General features: G+C 32.6%; 1 protein-coding gene and 1 long non-coding RNA gene across 2 annotated transcripts; both read left to right on the plus strand.

The window, feature by feature from the left end:
* Nucleotides 1-1069: 1069 nt before the first annotated feature.
* LOC130993401 (low affinity inorganic phosphate transporter 4-like) lies at nucleotides 1070-2969 on the plus strand. Its single transcript, XM_057918281.1, has one exon. It carries the CDS (start codon nucleotides 1137-1139, stop codon nucleotides 2724-2726), a length of 1590 nt encoding a protein of 529 aa, XP_057774264.1. The 5' UTR covers nucleotides 1070-1136; the 3' UTR covers nucleotides 2727-2969.
* A 2654-nt stretch (nucleotides 2970-5623) lies between these two features.
* Nucleotides 5624-7469, plus strand: LOC130993402 (uncharacterized). The gene is made up of 3 exons (XR_009091651.1): nucleotides 5624-6352; nucleotides 6577-6792; nucleotides 6839-7469. It is a non-coding gene; the product is annotated as an uncharacterized LOC130993402 (long non-coding RNA).
* Nucleotides 7470-15994: the final 8525 nt, after the last annotated feature.

The following is a 15994-nucleotide window of genomic DNA, read 5'->3' on the forward strand; positions in this document are numbered from 1 at the left end:
CGTCAAATATGATTCATGAAAAAATATTCAATATGCATCTTAAATTTAATATAGTATAAAAATCATCAAAAATGAATTTATAACAAATAAGTTATGAAATTTTTAAAATTTAAAATATTTTATTTTCTATTTCTTCATTAAAAATTTATAATATTTTATTTATGTTTGTATGTGAAAATATTTATATATTTGTTATAACGCGTAACACTCCATAACAATACTATGTAATGTTAATTCTCATTATCGAATAATTTTAAATTTATTTAATAATTATAATTATCATTACACTTTATACAAAGTTGAAATTTTATATTTTTAAAGACATGATTTTATTGAGTAATCGATGTGTTATATTTTGATCTTATTTAATATTTATTTTTATTTACTTAAATATATCGTTTAATTTTGATGATCGCCGTGTATCGCACGAATGGGCATACTAGTAATTTACTAATGTGAAGTTCATGTATTGTGTGAAATGCGCACTCTCTACTAAAAAAAATAATGTATTTTAACTAGGCCAACGATATCAATAACACGTACGCTCTTTATACTAGTAATTTAATTAAAAAACTTATAATTTTTGTGGACATATCAAGTATTTATTTTGAATATTAGATTCGAACCACCACGATCGCTCCATGATAAATGAAACCGTGGCAACACGATACCAGATGAAAAAGGATGGATTCATATGCACTGTTGAAATAAGATAGTGAAAAAAACAAATATAATTGGGAAAATTAATCAAAGGACGTGTACAAATGACAATACAGATTTAATTTGAAGTATATATATATTCACTTTGTCCATCATAGGTAGGAGTTATGGGTTGAGCCGAACAAAAGAATTTCCATATATTTCCTAGATTGGATAAAATCAATAGAAAAGCTAGCTGTAGTTAGCTAGCTAGCTATATCTCATCTTGTGGTGATTAAAATGGCGACATAATTAGTATTGACATCCACTATAATGCCAAATGGATATCCTAGAGAGATACCACATGCATCAATTTCTTGTTGGAAAACATAGGTTGAAACGATATGAATTTCACTATATAACCAAGGCAGGAAAGGACATGATACAAAACCTACACACACACACCAAGAAATACAAAAAAATAAAATAAAAGCAGTATGGCCTCAAACAGCATCTCCGTTCTCAACGCCCTTGACAACGCCCGCACGCAATGGTACCACGTGACGGCGATCGTCATCGCCGGAATGGGATTCTTCACCGACGCATATGACCTCTTCTGCATCTCCACCGTCTCCAAGCTGCTCGGCCGCCTCTACTACTACGACCCCACCACGGGAAAGCCGGGGAAGCTCCCCCACAGAGTCAATAACATGGTCATCGGCGTGGCACTCGTCGGAACCCTAACCGGCCAGCTCGTCTTCGGCTACTTGGGCGACAAACTCGGGCGGAAGAAAGTGTACGGCATCACCCTAATTCTGATGGCGTCCTGCGCCATCTGCTCCGGCCTATCGTTCGGCTACAGCCCCAAGGCGGTGATGGGGACGCTTTGCTTCTTCCGCTTCTGGCTGGGGTTTGGCATCGGCGGCGACTACCCGCTGTCCGCCACCATCATGTCGGAGTACGCCAATAAGAAGACCCGCGGCGCGTTCATCGCGGCGGTGTTCGCGATGCAGGGCGTGGGCATCATATTCGCCGGTTTGGTTTCCATGATCATATCTAGGGTTTTCCTCGGGATGTACGCGGGGCCGGCGTTCAGCCAGGAGCACGTGTTCTCAACGGAGCCGGAGGCGGACCACGTGTGGCGGATCGTGCTGATGATCGGGGCGCTCCCGGCGGTGCTGACGTTCTACTGGAGGATGAAGATGCCGGAGACGGGGCGTTACACGGCGCTGATCGAGGGGAACGCGAAGCAGGCGGCGGCGGACATGGGGCGGGTGCTGGACATCGAGATCAACGCGGAGCAGGAGAAGATCGCGCAGTTCAACTCAGCGAATGAGTACAAGCTGTTCTCGAGCGAGTTCTTCGCGCGGCACGGGAAGCACTTGATCGGGACGGCGACGACGTGGTTCCTGCTGGACATCGCGTTCTACAGCCAGAATCTGACGCAGAAGGACATATTCCCGGTGATGGGGCTGACGCAGGACCCGACGAAGGTGAGCGCGCTGCGGGAGATGTTCGAGACGTCGCGGGCGATGTTCGTGATCGCGCTCTTCGGGACGTTCCCGGGGTACTGGTTCACGGTTGCGTTCATCGAGAAGATCGGGCGGTTCTACATCCAGCTGGTGGGATTCTTCATGATGTCGGGCTTCATGTTCATCATCGGCGTCAAGTACGACTACCTCAAGGACAAGGATCACAAGTGGACCTTCGCCGCGCTCTACGGCCTCACCTTCTTCTTCGCCAACTTCGGCCCCAACAGCACCACCTTCGTGCTGCCGGCCGAGCTCTTCCCCACGCGCGTGCGCTCCACCTGCCATGCTCTCAGCGCCGCCTCCGGGAAGGCCGGGGCGATGATCGGCGCCTTCGGGATCCAGAACTACACGCAGGACGGGAAGGTCAAACAGATCCGGAAGGCCATGATCATCTTAGCGATTACCAATTTGATGGGATTTGCCTTCACCTTCCTGCTCACTGAGACCAAGGGCCGCTCACTCGAGGAGATTTCCGGCGAAGATGCTGGCTGCGGCGACGCCGGATGGGGGGAGGAGCGGCCGGATAATAAAGAGGATGCATCGAGGAACGGTTAGTTAAAAATCATAATAATGGCACTAGTAGGAAAAACGCTTGAAATAAAGGTGGCGCCAAAATCAAATAAGAGTTGGATGATGTGCAATTATCTTTTCTCGGCCCTCCAAATAGGCTAGTACTATTTTTTTCTTCATTTTCTATTTCGTGGCTGCTTTTTGTCCTTAAAACTCAAATATAATTGTGAACGTTCTGGTGTGAGAAATTACAGTTTATGAGATTCAAATTTAATTTTTATTTTTGAATTAATCACGCCACATAATACATTTATTAGATCGGTCCATGGAGGGCCTCCCGTTTTTATATTTGTATGAATTGGTTTTTTATTACTACAACCTTTACGTATAACCAATATATAAGCCACAAGCTCGAATACCCCATCAATTGATTCACGAGTTAGTCTCCTATGAAACCGAGTGTATGGGTGAAACTGGTTTGACCCGATCTGATGGAAGGGCATGGGCGTAACAGGGCTGTGAGCCTGTGAGGGAGGGCGCAGGTGTGGGGATGGGTGCGGGCACGCGGTGTGCAGCTGTGAGGGAGTGCACGGCGACAATGTACTTATTTTTGATGAAGTAATTATTATTATAATAAAAAATAATTATTAATATAAAGAAAACTAATGTTTCAAAATATTATTTTCATGCTTTGAATTATTCGGGTGACCCACGCCCAAATTCGCCCCAACCCACACACAGACCCGCTTCCCAATTTTGACTCGGCTCCTCTAATGTATACACTCGATCTGGCACAAGAATTTGTGTTTATTCTGTAAGGGCACTTACATTTATTTTTGGATGATTCAATCTTTCACATTTGTGTTTATTCGGTAAGGGTACTTACATTATTTTTGGATGATTCAATATTTCTTATTGTTAGAGTAAAAATTTGTACTCTATTATATTGTCATTATGTAGATAAGTAACAGTATCTGTAGATGTTCTGCTCTGAGTGTCTGTGTCAGTTTCTTCGGATGTTCTAAGTTGACGTTGAGACATTTAGTGCCTTCATACTTGCAAATTTAGCAGATAACTTTGGAGTTATCATGTGCGATCTTTTGGATATACATGGGTACGATTTTACATATTGAATGAAGCCTTATTGGAGCACAGTTACAGATAGATTAAGATCATCCAAGCAGAGTTCTCATCAAGCTAGAACTCATGTTTCCTTCTATGACTAGGAAATGATTAACTTGGGCAACAAGAAGGCTTGAAACTTATAAAAGGAGGCCAATTTCGCTCATAATGGCTGGGGAAATTCGTGCTCAACAGCCCTCACGATGTACTTGAGAATTCTTGTTCCTGCTAGGTGTTCCCCCGGACTTGGTACCGTCTGTAGTACATTTATTGATATAGTACTTTTATTTCTCCCATCAGAAAAGTGTTTGTGAGTCATACACTTGAGCGTACATTGTAAAAGTGTTATAAACTATTTTTTATTTTTGGTTCTTGTTTCTCAAGGGATTAGGTGCTCCTAGGAAGTTAGTCGTTGTCTAGCTTTCAGTTAAGCACCGTTAATAGGCGGAGAAAAAATTGGTTTGATTTTGCTACATTGAGATAGTAAACAACACTTATCTTGACTATAGGGTCCTGTATGCGATAGACACTATCGATAGGGGAAGAATTTGATACTTAACCCTATATTAAAATATGATAACCTCCCTCCTATAAATTATTTAAGGAACAAAGTGAGTATTACATATAGATGTATAGATAGGGTAAATTTGGTCTAAAATCGTAGTAATAAATTGTTTCGTTCTTTCCACTTACGAGTATAATATTTTGATTTTTTCTATAATCTTTCATTCTTGTTTCATAATACTTAACAAATCGATTTTTTTAGAATTTCTTATAATGTGACTTTCCAGCGAATTTTTAAATGGCGTGGTGTCGGACTTGGATGATGTGACATATTTAATGGGGGTAAATTTAATCTAAAATTATAATAAATTATAATATTTTAATTTTTTCCACAATCTTTCATCCTTATTTCATAATACACAATAAGTCATTTTTTTAAAAATTTTCCACGATAACATTTGGGTATGTAATCACAATTAATTGCTACGTCATTTATATTTCTTGCCAGAATTTGTAATCATGGAAAAAGAAATTATTGTGTATTATGAAACAAGAATGAAATGGCGGATTGAGTTTCTAATTGTTTTGAACTTTTGTTTTTTATTCAAAAATTTCCAACTTTTAGTATTTTCCAAAAAATATTTTGTTATACTACAAAATTCAACGACGAAATGATAGTTACCTCGTTGAATTCTTGGGTGGAAAATAAACGATGTTGTTTCATTTAAGAATTTGACGTGGTGACTTATTATTTCGTAGTCATATTTTATATAGCGGAATATTTTTTGAAAAAATGTTTAAGTTTGAGGATTTTGAATAAAAAAAATAAATTTTGAGGAGACTTTCTAAAAAATGCTAAAAATTGGATGCAAATTCATTTAATTCAAAATGTTCACAACTGTCAGTAATATTTTTGCTACTAGTTAATATTTTTTTTAAATCTCCACTTTTCGTGACATGGAAAGGGATACTTCCACAAATTTCAAACAGTAAAATGCTAGAGTTTGCATGACAAAGCGTAAATTCTCGAAATACTTAGATGACAATGTGAAATTTGGCAGTGAAACGATTGAAGCCTGCATTATATTTGTGTTTCATAATCATAACTGACTCCACATTTCATAGGATATTGTTGGCCAGTAGATGATTGGGTTGGGCCAAGGCCCATCTCTAATTCTTCTGTTTTCTTTCTTTTTCTCCTTTCTCGATTCCTTTTTCCCTCTATATCAAACAAATTCATAGTTGATATCCACTCTAGGTAAATATAATAGGCTGTGAAAGAGGGGTAAACAAATCTATATACTATATGAAAACACAGTTTGTGGCAATTCTGTAAATAAAATCATATGAAGGGTTATTCAACTAAAGCTGCACAGCCTGTTAAACCACCTATTTAGCACGTTTTAGTTAAACTAAACCCACTAAGAGTCAAATAAAATCTCAATATAATTTAACAAATCTATCTATATATATATGAAAATGGAGTTTTAACGTTAATTTCTGTAAATTTTAAATAAACGTGATCAACCCAAATAGTAATGGTTAAAGTCAGTTTTTTTTTTTTCCTACAAAATCTCAACTAATTAAATAACCCATTTCCCACAATTCTTGGCCGCTTACCCATTATCCCTCTTCACACAATGCATCTGTTTCTGATTTTGGATCATAACCGTTGTCATCTTCCACTCTCTGCTCACCCGTTGTCTGTCATCCACAGAAGGAACGTCGCCGCTGACCATCACCTTGCAACACTGTACAAAACATTCACCAATTTTCCCCCTTTCTCAGCAATCGATACAGAAACTACCACCTCGATCTCCTATTTCTTTTCTATTCAATAATTTTCTGAATTCAATCCATCTCTTTTTCGATCAATCTCTTGAATCCAAATAATATAATAATGGCTACTTCTTTTCAACCCTCCTTCTCCTCCCGTCCCCTCTTCCACCACTGCTAAAACCACCGTACATCCACAGATTCACGTGTTGTGCTCCATCGTCGATACTCTTGCATCATCAACATTAGATTCTCCAAAATGAAGACAGGTGAAATACCTTACTCAAATAATTTATATGTATCTTTTCTGTCTTAGATCTCAAATGTCTCATGCCATCAACTTTATTTATCAAAAATATTCACTTCTCTCAATATGCATACTTCACTCTTTTCATCATTGAATGCCCGCCATAGGGACGAGGTTTGATTTCTTAAATTCTTTAACTTGGTTTCTGAATCTTAATATTGACGTGTTGATTCTAACTGAAATTAGTTAGCTGTGGTGTGGGCACTTACACCGGAGGCATAAGAACAGAATTGTCGTCATCGGTTTCGTCGGGGAATTTGTTTGGGAATCACACATTGATCTCATTATGCATATGTTGTCGAGCCCATTTTGTTGGAAGTGGATTATATCTATCCATTCACCAGTGACATTTATCGTGATCCTCTTGAGCATCCTCAGAATGAGGATATGTGAACCCAATTGGTCAGTGGCAATTCTTGCGTATCGATATGATTTGATGATTAATTAGGCGTAGGCGTGAGGAGTTGCTATGACGAAGGAAAACGGACAACTGAAACTTTGACTATAGACTATCACAAAGGTGTTGGTAACGAGGTAAACATTATGAATCCTGCTATGTTCAATTTATCAACACTAATATGTTGCTTTTTTATGAATGCTCTATATTCTTCATTGCTGCTTTTGTTAAGTAAATAAGATTGGAGTTATTGTGGAGCTGGCCAGTGCCCAACGAGATACTGACACTCGAGATTAGATCGGCAGGGCATAATGTGTGTGTCTGTCAATGATATTCACCTTCATCACTGCCCAGTGCTTCCTCAAAATGCTCAGCTTCATGAAATTATGTATGTTCATATTCTTTTCCTTCTTCCTCTTGATCATGACTATTTTTATCTACTTTTCTTACCTGAGACTAAAGGGAAGAAATTGCTGCTGTTTGGAACTCTCATCCCTACTGGAAAAGATTCGTCCACCAAGACGACCACAAAAATCACGATATGGCTTTGATTTGATACATCTATGTACCACATTTTATTTTTTGTTTTTCTTTCATCAGTGACCACTTGCAATGTATATGTATATAGGACCATTTAGTTGTTTGATTCTTTATTTTTAGTGTTTATGTTTATGTTTTACAAGTTCATGTGTTTTCGTCTTCCCTATTAATAGTAGTAGAATATTTCATTTATGTTTCTCTTGCTTCATTCTATCTGTTATTTAGCATATAATATATTCAAATGCTCTCCCTAAATTCTAACCTATACTAAATTCACAATATTCAATTCCAAAACAATTTCAAATTAATTTCAATGGTGATTTTGCTATTTTTAAAAAATTGATGACCTATAATTGAAATGACAATTTTGTGCCAATTATATATAAATCTATAAAAAAAAATAGTTTTGACAGCTTTTTTAAAAATTCAAAAGACGTGGGTCACTTTGCAAACATATAAGTTAATTGAACAAACTACAAAAAATCATGTGCATAATTGCATTTCTCTCGCAATGTCTCAATATATGTATTAGTTTTCTCTTTCAAGCTACAATAATGCCCCTATGTTTTCACACTTTCCTACGACAAACAATTTTTTTCCTTCTCTTTTAACTATAAGAAAGTTTATTTTTTCTCAATATTTTATTTTATTTTTCTAAAAAAATGGTAGTTTGATTATGATAAAATATTCCATATATATATAAATTAAAGATCATGCTGGGAACTCTATATTTGACATATTATAATATAAATGAATTTAAAATGAAGTCAAAGGTAATTTCAAACCAATCTTCTCTCTCACTATCTTATTATTTATGTATACTATCTTTTATCTTTTGATTTGTTAAGAATTTTAAAAAATATTTTATTTAATTTCCTTTTGTTCTATGTTATATTTAAAAGAAAATTTCTGAATATCAATCTAAATCTATATATCATATAAAAATCCAATTATGATAACTTTTTTTCCACCAAATTTCTATCTTAATTAGTGAAAAAAAAATACTATTAAATATGTATCTTGATTAAAAAATTAGAATGATTATTCATCTACAAATCTATAATAATTTTAAAAGTAGAACTTGTATTAGTTTTAATACAATTTTGTAGATTAATAATTAGTTATATATCTAAAAAATATATATTTTTATATTTTTTATATTTATTTAATTTGTGGTAATGTTTTAATAGGAAAAGTTTATTTATTTATATATAGATAATTGTTATTATATTCTCTCGATAAAATTTAATATTAGATTGGTATTTTTCAACTTTAAAAATAAAACTTTAAAAATTGTTTACATTAATTTATTTATTTTTAATTTAAAATTTTGATATAGAGTTGAAAAAATTATACTCCCTCCGTCTCACAAAAACATGAACAATTGTGAGTAGCACATGTCTTAAGAAATGTTAGTTGAAAATTATTGTGAGTGAAAAATGGATCCCACTTTATAAAGTGTTATGAGAGTAATGAATTAATTAAAGAAAAGTAGTGGTGGGCCATGATGGTTTTTTTGTGAATAAGTATAAAAATGAGGGATAAAAAGTAAGGGGGTAATGTACAAAAAAGAAAATGTTCATGTTTTTGTGAGACACCCAAAATGGAAAAATGTTTATGTTTTAATATGTGTATATTATTGTTTGTTTGTTTTTTTGATAAAGTTACAATATTAAATAAAGAAATTAAATGGTCGCGCCACGGGGGACTCGAACCCAAGACTTTTGGTTTTAATATGTGTATACATGCAACATTTACATAAAAAAAATCTCAAATTGTGTTACCAATATTGTAATTTTACTTTTTTCTTTATAATGTGATTATTACTAATCCTACTCATTAAATTTAACATTACACATATTGAGTTGATAATATTTTAATTATACACTATTTCAAATAAAATAATCTTTAACCTAACACAAATGGTGATATTTTGATAGTTTTTACATAATTTAAATATTAAAAAATTATAAAATACTCAAATGAGAGAGTATCATTTGAGGGATAACACAAGTTTAAAAAAATATTTGATAGATGATATATTGAACGGAGAAAGAGGTTCAGTATTTTTTAGAAGTGATAATGTGTGGTAGAAGTAATATTTTTTTTTTTTTGGAGGGAAAGTAATACTTTCTTATAAAACAGAGAAAAAAAATTATGGATCGGAGAGAGTATGTTCTAACCCGTGCATCGCACGGGAGAATATACTAGTTTGTTTAGTAACAAAAGAAACAAAGCACGTAAATATATAAAATTTATATGGCTGGCTAATCTACGGAGATTAAAGGGCTTAAAATCGTAAACCTAGAAAACGTAAAATTTGATCACAAGCTCACCCGTTTCACCGTTGCATTAGACTCATTTCTTTCTTCTTCAATTTATTAGATGATATTTTTCCACTCCCCTTCGTTTTTCTTTTTTTCTCCATTTCAATTACTAATCAGTAGAGAAAATGCAATGGGCATTATGACTGTAAATTCTTTTGACTTACGTTTGGATAGTATGCCTAGAATTTCGAAGATGGATTTAAGATTAAATAATTAGATGTATAAGAAATATTTTTAGATTATATAAATGTAAATAGATTTAGAATTTATAATTTATTACAAAAAAATTAATAATGTGGTATTGATTTAATTGTAGTTATCTATAATGGTTTCAATATATATATATATATATATATATATATATATATATATATATATATATATATATAGGCCAAGGTTCAATGAAGAAGGCCTAAATGTAAGAGAGAAGAGAGAAGAGAGAAGTAATCTCATCCATTGATCTTATCTAATCTAACGGACATGATTTATTCACGCCATATTTAATGAAAAAATCCGTTGAACATATGGGGGTCGAACCCCAGAACCCCCAAATATTTGATGAATGTTCAACGAAAAAATCCGTTGAACATGACGTGAATAAATCATGTCCGTTGGATTAGATACGATCAACGGATAAGATTACTTCTATCTTCTCTCTTACATTTAGGCATTTTTCATTGAACATAACCCTATATATATATATATATATATATATATATATATATATATATATATATATATATATAGGAGTGCGCTCCAGTGAGACCCCCTATTTTTCGTGCAACATGAGGACAATGAATAAAACATATAATACTAATGAACAAGACGTATATCTAATGAACAAGATGTATATACTGCTGAAAAACAAAATTTAAAAATTGGTAATGAATAATACATATATATTGATAAACAAGGCAGTATATACTGATGAACAATGCAGTATATACTGATGAATAACAAAATTTAAAATATTCTGCTCCCTCCAGGATTCGAACCCTGCGAAAAAAAATCACCCTCCAGATACAATATCAGTCATATGATTGATAAAATAAACGCACCAGATCGTGCCCTAGATCTCACTAAAATTAGGGGCTCTCATTGGAGCGCCCCCTATATATATATATTATAGTAATTCTTAAGTTGAAAAAATATTTTCAAACTAGTTCGTCATTTTTACATAATTTAAACGGGTTTTAAATCCATATTCCTTAAATAGTTAAAAGATTAAAATAAATAATAATTGTTTCTATTGACAGTTAATTATATATTTCATGATTATATATATATATATATATATATATATATATATATATATATACATATAGGGGTGGGCTAGAATAAAAACGCTCTTAAGTGTATAAAATATAAACGTTTCTTAATGTACGAATTTTATGTAGAACACGTATGAATTTATCCAACAGAGTTACGAATTGCGAAAAATAAAATTTTGTTACCTTTGGGATTCGAACTCAGTACCACAAATTCATCCAACAGGGTTACGAATCAACCGTAGATCTTGATGATCTAAGGGCTGAAAATAATTTATATTTTATACACTTAAGAGTGTTTTTATTCTAGCCCTCCCCATATATATATATGGAAGGGCTAAAATAAGAGTATTTCTTAAAATATAAAATAAGAATCATTTTCAGCCCTTAGATCATCAAGATCTACAGTTGATTCGTAATTATGTTGGATGGATTTATGGTCCTGAGTTCGAATCCCAAAAGTAGCAAACTTTTATTTTTAACAATTCATACATTTATACAGCGAATTCATACGTGTTCTACATAAAATTCATACATTAAAAATTGCTCTTATTTCTTATTTTAAGGTGTGCTCTCACGGTAGCCCACCCCTCTCTATATATATATATATGAGATTGCTTAAGTATGAATTGAGGAAGTATGCTGCAAGGTCAGCTTTAGCTTACGAGCATGCTTGTGTTGAAATAGATCATATGGTTGAGGATTTTCAGCACAACTGAAGCTGAGATGGATAAACTTAGTTTGAAAGTTTCAGCTGATGTGGTTATGAAAAACTTATTAACACTCGCGCACAATGACGATTATCTTTTCATTTTATCATTAGACTATATGAATGTATCTTGTCTAGATTCATTCTCTCCTTTGTACATATAAGAGAATCGAATGGATACAGAGATGAGAGAGAGCGTAGAAAATATAAAGTGATATAGCAGCTAGAAAGAAACCATTGATGCATATATGGTGTTAAATAGCGATGTTCTTCCTAACTTATTGCAGATTCTAATATGTTGTAATCGTTCATCTTCTTTGATTGTTAGTGGAGTTTTGTTTACTGCTCGTGGACGTAGATTCATTATGAATTGAACCACATAAATCTTTATGTTCTTAGTTATGGTACATTTTTCATTCAAGCAATTGCGATCTAATTTGTTATTGATTTCATAACAGTAATTCATTGCAAGAAGAAAAAACAAAAATGTAATATGTTTCAAAGTTTATAATATGCAAAAAAAATCAATCAAGAATATTTCATCCAGTTTGATTTCAACTGTTAATTTCACTAATTAAATTTATCATCCTCGAATGATTAGTGCTCTATACATGCATATTTTTGGTGAATAATTATTTTAGAATAATGCATTATTTATACTAATAACATTAATATCATACTCCCTTCGTCCACTAATTCAAGGCCTACATGAAAAAACACGGGTTTTAACAAAAAATATATTTTTATTAGTTGAGTGGAGAGAGGGACCCACAAAACGTATTGTTTATTGATTGAGTGGAGAAAGAGACCCACAAAGTGTATTATTTATTAGTTGAGTGGAGAAAAAGTGTATTGATTATTGGGACCCACCAATTAAAATATGAATAAAAAATTACTAAAAATAGATAGGCCTTGAGTTGGTGGACGGACCAAAAAGGAAAGTAGGCCTTGAATTAGTGGACGGATGAAGTATTATTGATCAATATAACTTTCTAGTTATACTTCATTAATAATGTTAAATTCATATAGAGAAAATAAATAACACTAATGAACCTTTTAGATACGGGTTAAGTAAAATGGCAAGAAAATACTTTTCCTCATCGATTCTCTTTTAGCGCATGTTTGGTTCAAGTGAAAGAATGGAAAGGGAATGAAATCAAATAAAGGAGTGGAATGGTAATAATAGGAATGAAATTTAGTGTACCACACTTTATGTCCCACTTTGTGTCCCATTTTCAATTTTATTTAATTTCTTATATATATTTTCTTCAATTTCAACTTTATATGCTTTAGTTTAATTTTGTGATGATTAACTAGGGTTTATTCCATCAATCTCGGGTATATAATTATTTTTTATCATTTAATTTCACTTTTATAGCTAATAATAAGTTGATAAATTCAAAGTGATGGTATATACTTTTTAAAAAATTTAATTTTTTGAAATAAAAATTAAATATAATTCATAGTATTATAATAAATTTTATTTTTATAAAAAATATTTTTAAAATAATAAATATAAACATAGGACACAATGACACACATAAAATTGTGGGACACTGGATCTCATCCCGTAATAATAATCATTACAATGGAAAAAAATCATTAGTAAGAGATTCTCTTTCTTTTGTTTTCCCTCTATTTTAAGGGGTAACAAATTGAGTGATTGAGTTACCCTCAAAAAAGAGTAATGATTAATTCGTTATCCAAACCAAATAATAAGTAATGGATTCAATTAATTGAATCATTTTCCAACCTTTAAAAATACCCAATTAAACATGGACTTGCATAGTTTCCTGTTCCGAATAGGCCCTTGGACAGACTTACTTTATTCAAAGTTGATCTCTTGAGTCTTGTCTCTAGGCACACATTGTACTTTCTAATTAGGGCACACTAATTCATGCATAAGGTACAAACAAACGCAACCCAATCTCACTCACCTATAGTTTTTTGGTTGCGAAGAAGAGAGTGATTTATTGTCATCGAATATTCTTGAAATGATGGAGCTCTCTCATGTTTATGGCACCTCATTCTCTTGCGTAATTTATTGTGCGTTCTTCGAATCCTACTATTTAGACGGATAATTTTCATAATTAGTGTAATCGAAGATCTTAATTGGAATTTTTAATACATATTTCACTTTTAAAAAAAGGAAAAGAAAGAGTAAAAAAAAGACTCATTCACAAAATATTTGTCGGCAACAGTCAAATTATAATATGAGCAGCATTTATTAAAATGATTTAAATTACGGCACAACACTTGAAATAGTCACAGCAAGACAATTACTACATGTACTAATTAACATTATTCATGGATTAATTTTACAGTATTAAAGCCTGCATTAGGGAGCTTTATGATCATTTGATCAGTAGTAATAATTAATTAAGGTGATGTTTTAGACGGAAGGCTTTGACAATCGATTTTAAGTTCAGAGCAGATTTGTTAGATAGTGCATACTTAGATTAATATATATATATATATATATATATATATATATATATTTTTTTTTTTTGACTTGGGGAATTGGGGAGGGGGAGCAGTGAGGTTTGAATCCGGGATCTTACTGTTCACACACAGGAGGTCGCACCGCTTGGTATCCCATTGGAAACAAATTGATATCTATTTAAAATTCACTATTCACAAGTGTTTTTAGGTAGATTTAAACCCGCGAACATAGATGGATATGAATTCATCTAAATGCAACAAAAATTAATTAAAACGGCTAAATAAATAATCTGAGAAATAGTGATAGATTTTTGTCTTGGGTAAAAGTATTAGGTTTTGTTGATTGTGCAGTGAGATATTGGAGCTCTGTATTTTTACAATGTATCTCCACTAATTATTCTTAACTTGGAAACAAATTGTACATGCTAAGTTCTTGACTTGAAAAAACAAAAGAGGGCATGTAACCATCAATTTGGATGCTAAAATAATTTTTTGGTAAATTTCCAAGTTTCTTAACTAAACTACTAATCTATTTATTATATGAAAACACAGTTTGTGACAAAATTGTAATTAAAGAATCAATCAAATGGTATTTATAAAACTCAACAAATCTCATATCCCATATATTTTCTCTCTCCTCTCTCCTCTCTTTCATCATAGGCATTCTTCAATTTTCTACTCTCTCTCTCTCTCATATTCTCTTTTTCATATTTTGATTATTTAAAAAAAAAAATCAAATTTTATTTATAAAAAATATTCTATATATATCTTAAATTAAAGATGAACGCAAGATCTTTGATTTGGTATCAAATAATTATTCAACTCTTTTATTAGTATTCTGATAAATTCTAATAATATAATTTATTTTCCTACTTATCAATTGAAGCTTTTCTAATAAGATGACATAGGTAATGAGCTAACTTATAAAAAAATAATTTTATGCATGATCAGCTTATGTTTTAAAACTATATATTGTGATGTGAAAACTCTTTTTTGATTGTTTCTTCATTTCTTTTAATTTGAATGATGTGTTTATTCTATAATTTTAAGGAAGAAAATAAAGTTTTCCATCAAATAGATGGAAAATTAAAAATGATACTTTTCAAAATTATAAAATAAAATTAAGGATCTTTATTGAGTCATTGATGTAGATAATTTTATTTTTTAAGAAAAAATAATTTACATTTACTTATATTCTAACTATATTTAATATTTATTTTTTATTTATTTGATACATCATTTAATTTATTTATTTTTGATAAATTAACATGATTAAATAAAGAAATTTAAAGGCCGCGCCACAGGGGCTCGAACCCAAGACCTTCGGTTTTAGACATTAACCCCTAATCGTTAACCGATACACACGCTATATCGTTTAATTTTGATGCAAAACTATGTTTGCCGTGCATCGCACAGGCGAATGTTTGATGTGATTAGGCAGAGTAGATATATAATTGTAGTATAAGTAGTTGGGGTCCCATACTTATTAGGCTTGATGGCCTAAGCCAAATCCCACTAAACCGCCAATATGATGTCCACCGAAAGCTTTATTCATCAGATTATTAGACTATGATTATTTGGCTTTTAGCATCAAATATTAATGTGTTTGACCTGAAAAAGAAGAAAACAACTGCATATTTTAAGGAAACGATATACAACACAAAAGCTGGATTGCTCCTCGACCTGGATGAATAATCTATCAACCTACATATATATGCAACTGCCTTTTGTCTTTTAATTTGAATTAAGATATTATATATATCCAACTGCTTGAAATTATAATAAATGTGTTGTACTTGTACAGATAACAACACTACGCAAACAAAATAATGTGCAACTTTCTTTAAGGGCCCTATATATGTAAATAGATATATATGCGAAGGATGATGTTACTGAAGTTTGATTTAATATTTAATGATTA

Source organism: Salvia miltiorrhiza, chromosome 7, assembly GCF_028751815.1.
Source record: "Salvia miltiorrhiza cultivar Shanhuang (shh) chromosome 7, IMPLAD_Smil_shh, whole genome shotgun sequence".
In the NCBI taxonomy this organism is placed as follows: Eukaryota; Viridiplantae; Streptophyta; class Magnoliopsida; order Lamiales; family Lamiaceae; genus Salvia; species Salvia miltiorrhiza.

Bases quoted from the DNA above. Each gene is read 5' to 3' on its own strand.
- LOC130993401 (XM_057918281.1), top strand. From the start codon at position 1,137: ATGGCCTCAAACAGCATCTCCGTTCTCAACGCCCTTGACAACGCCCGC.